This window comes from Cynara cardunculus (genome assembly GCF_001531365.2).
Source record: "Cynara cardunculus var. scolymus isolate 2C chromosome LG 1, CcrdV1, whole genome shotgun sequence".
NCBI lineage: Eukaryota > Viridiplantae > Streptophyta > Magnoliopsida > Asterales > Asteraceae > Cynara > Cynara cardunculus.
In genome coordinates this window covers 8,483,834-8,486,948 of record NC_037528.1, presented here as the reverse complement: position 1 = coordinate 8,486,948, position 3,115 = coordinate 8,483,834, and the positions used below count along the sequence as shown (strand labels likewise).

Genomic DNA, 3,115 nt, shown 5'->3' with positions numbered 1-3,115 from the left:
GTTGTGAAGAGATCAAAATAAAATATAATTTGTAGGCATCGTCGTTTTTTATTTAATATGTGTTTAGGTTTTATAGTTTTAAATTATTTGGTGTTTAAGCATTTCATTTTCTAGCTTTGGAACTTTTTAACTGATGTATTTTAGTCTCGTACTTTTTATTAAATGTATTTTAATTTCGTTTCATTTTCATTTTAATGTATTTTTTCTTGTTTTTAGTAGATTTTTAAATTTGTTGGTAAAATTATATATATATATATATAATATATGATGTTGAAATTTATTAAACTCATTGGAGTGTTATGGAGTATGGGTATAAAATGATAGAGTTGTACGGTGAGTGGAATGCTGATGTAGCAGTCCATGACACTCCTGTAGAGTGTCATGCACTGAAGATGCCCTTATGGCTTATATCACCTTTCATTTCAAATTAGCAAAAATAACAATATAGATGGAAGAAGAGGATGAGGAATTTTATATTTAGTATAATATATTAAATATATTATAGAGTAAAGTTTATGATTAATAAAACAATAATATACTATTTATATAATATTTAGAAAATTGAGAAAAAGATAAAGAGTGTCATTTACTTTATTGGAAATTATTGGTAGAGTTAGTGATCACGTACCACTTTCAAAACAAAATAACAAAGATGTTTATCATATATAATATATACTATCGATCTATATGTTATAATATGTGATCATGTATATTTATATTTATAGATCTTTTTGTCATGTAAATATTATTGTGATAATACATCACTTATATTCAGATGTATATAATTATATGTGATATGTACAAAATTTCATATGATGACTTATGTTAGATTATATGTTAAACAAAGTTTATCATATGTGATCCGGTACATGGATCCAAAAAAAATGGTGAAAAAAATTATGAATTAATTGTATCATATATATGATATTTGATGAAAATTTTGATTTTTTTTAATAAAAATATATCTAGAAAAAAAATTATATAAAACTTTATAAAATAATTATAAATTTAATTCGATATAAACGCGTAAAACACTTATTTCAACTACAAGGTAAAAATCACAGTCATCAAGTTGAGAGTTAGAGGGAATGTAACAATGACCTAAAATATTTGAGTGACTTTTTGATTAAGCTGATAGATAAGGTTCAGAAAGGAAATCTCAAATTGGATTCTATCGATTCTTGTTCACCTGTTTTCCTTTCTTGAAGATATGAACACGAAGCAAATTGGCCTTCACATGACTAAATTCACACAAGTCTCCAACCTCTATCTTGTTTTCTTTTCTGAATTTAATCCATCCTGTTGACATATATGGAGCCACTTTCCTCCCATACCTCTTTACCTTCACTTCCCACACCTTTCCATCCACGTTCTTCAGCCGCAGCCTGCGGCAGCCATTCATTCCCACGTCTTGTAAGAAACTCTTGGTCATCAGCTGCCATAAATATATATAATCCATACCATAAATTCTCCAAGAAAACATAATATATATATATATATATATACTTACTAATGCAAATCAAATGAATGATAATTACCATTTTATGAATGTAGTTTTTGGTGATAACCCTCTTCAAGGATTTCTTATCGCTTTCCATGGAATCATCATCACTGGCTTCTTCTTCCTTAATGAAGGGTTTCTTCAAGATGTTCTCATTCTTACTACCACCTGCATATATGCAACTGCTTCACTGTTAATGGCGGACGGTGGGCGGAACCCTAGCTAGAATGGAGTGGACCTGAACAAGTAGTTGTTGGATTTGTGAGACAGCCATTGGGTGCATAGATCCAGACTTGAAAGATGGAAGGAGACAGAAGCCAAAAGACGAGAAAGTGGCCCATTTTAAGATGATTGTCGTTGATGAAGTTGAGCCATCCATGGATGAAGTAATATCTGTCTTCAATCTCCAAGTACATAACCTTCCATTTGATAGTAGATTTGGTTTTGAGAACTAAGGTTACGTTCTTCTTCTTCTTCTTCAGATACCTTTTGGCGAATGAAGACGGCAATGGCTGCAAAATAACAATAAACAATAAACAACGAAAATGCAAGAGAAGATAGAGAGAAAAAGAGATGAACCAACAAGGTAATCCACGTCGTCCCTAAGTAATATCTTGAAGAAAGAAACTCCATTTCCATTGTTCATCAAATCCATTTTATTTTCACTCTGATTTTATTAGCTTACGTCCAACTTGCTGTATATAGTGTTTTTCTTCAAAGGGAACACGATGAAGTCGAATCGTTTCAATAAGTTGTATACAGCATTTTTTTTAGTGTCTTTTATATATATATATATATATATATATATATATATATGAGTAAGGGGTTGTTTGTTTACCTCTTAATAGTTTCATTAAGAGGCAACCTCTTAATCATTAAAAGGTGAATCTTGTTTGATAAACAAAAATATGTCTCTTAATGGTTCTAAAACTCTCTGAATGATTTTGTATCATGGATCTCCCTTAACCATTAAGAGCCCTAATTTAATTGTACACAATTATCAAAAAATTATATTTCATTTTACACTATATCATGAGAGCCTCTTAATCATTCAGCAATTGCCAAACAACGCCTAAGTTACGAGGTTGGTTTTTAAAATTTATAGTTTATTAAAGATAAATAATATTTTAATAAAACAAAAAAATTAGAATGTATATATGAAGTTTTTATTTTGATATCTAAAAAATATTCCATAATTATTCACCGTCGTTATTTTGTCATCGTTTACAGAAACAAATCATGTAGCTGCCGTCAGCCGTCGCAATGTGTCAGGAGCCACCAAAACAAACAACTCAAAAAAGTGACCTCACTGCGCATAGAGGCACCGCCAGATTTTAAAATTGAAAATCTCTTTTTCAATATTAATTTTTTAATACGTAGACTATAAATAAAGTATTTAATTACTTTAATGTTATTTCTCGTAAATTAGCTCGTATTTAATACGTTAGTTGATGGTTGATTATGGACAATAACAAAAATTAGCTTATGAGCAATGAAAATGAATGAAAACTATATTTTAAAAAATTAATTAATTATAATATTTTATAATTAATTAAAATAAATCTTTAATAATATAATATGTTAATCAAAACATTTTTAATTATTATATATATA

General features: G+C 28.7%; 1 protein-coding gene across 1 annotated transcript; it reads right to left on the bottom strand.

The window, feature by feature from the left end:
- Positions 1-1,171: 1,171 nt before the first annotated feature.
- On the bottom strand, positions 1,172-2,163 carry LOC112529782 (B3 domain-containing protein Os11g0197600-like). Its single transcript, XM_025141189.1, has 4 exons — positions 2,085-2,163; positions 1,740-2,013; positions 1,539-1,669; positions 1,172-1,435 (listed from the first exon to the last, which is right to left on the bottom strand). The coding sequence occupies exons 1-4, from the start codon at positions 2,154-2,156 to the stop codon at positions 1,172-1,174; spliced, it is 741 nt and encodes a 246-aa protein (XP_024996957.1). The 5' UTR covers positions 2,157-2,163.
- Positions 2,164-3,115: the final 952 nt, after the last annotated feature.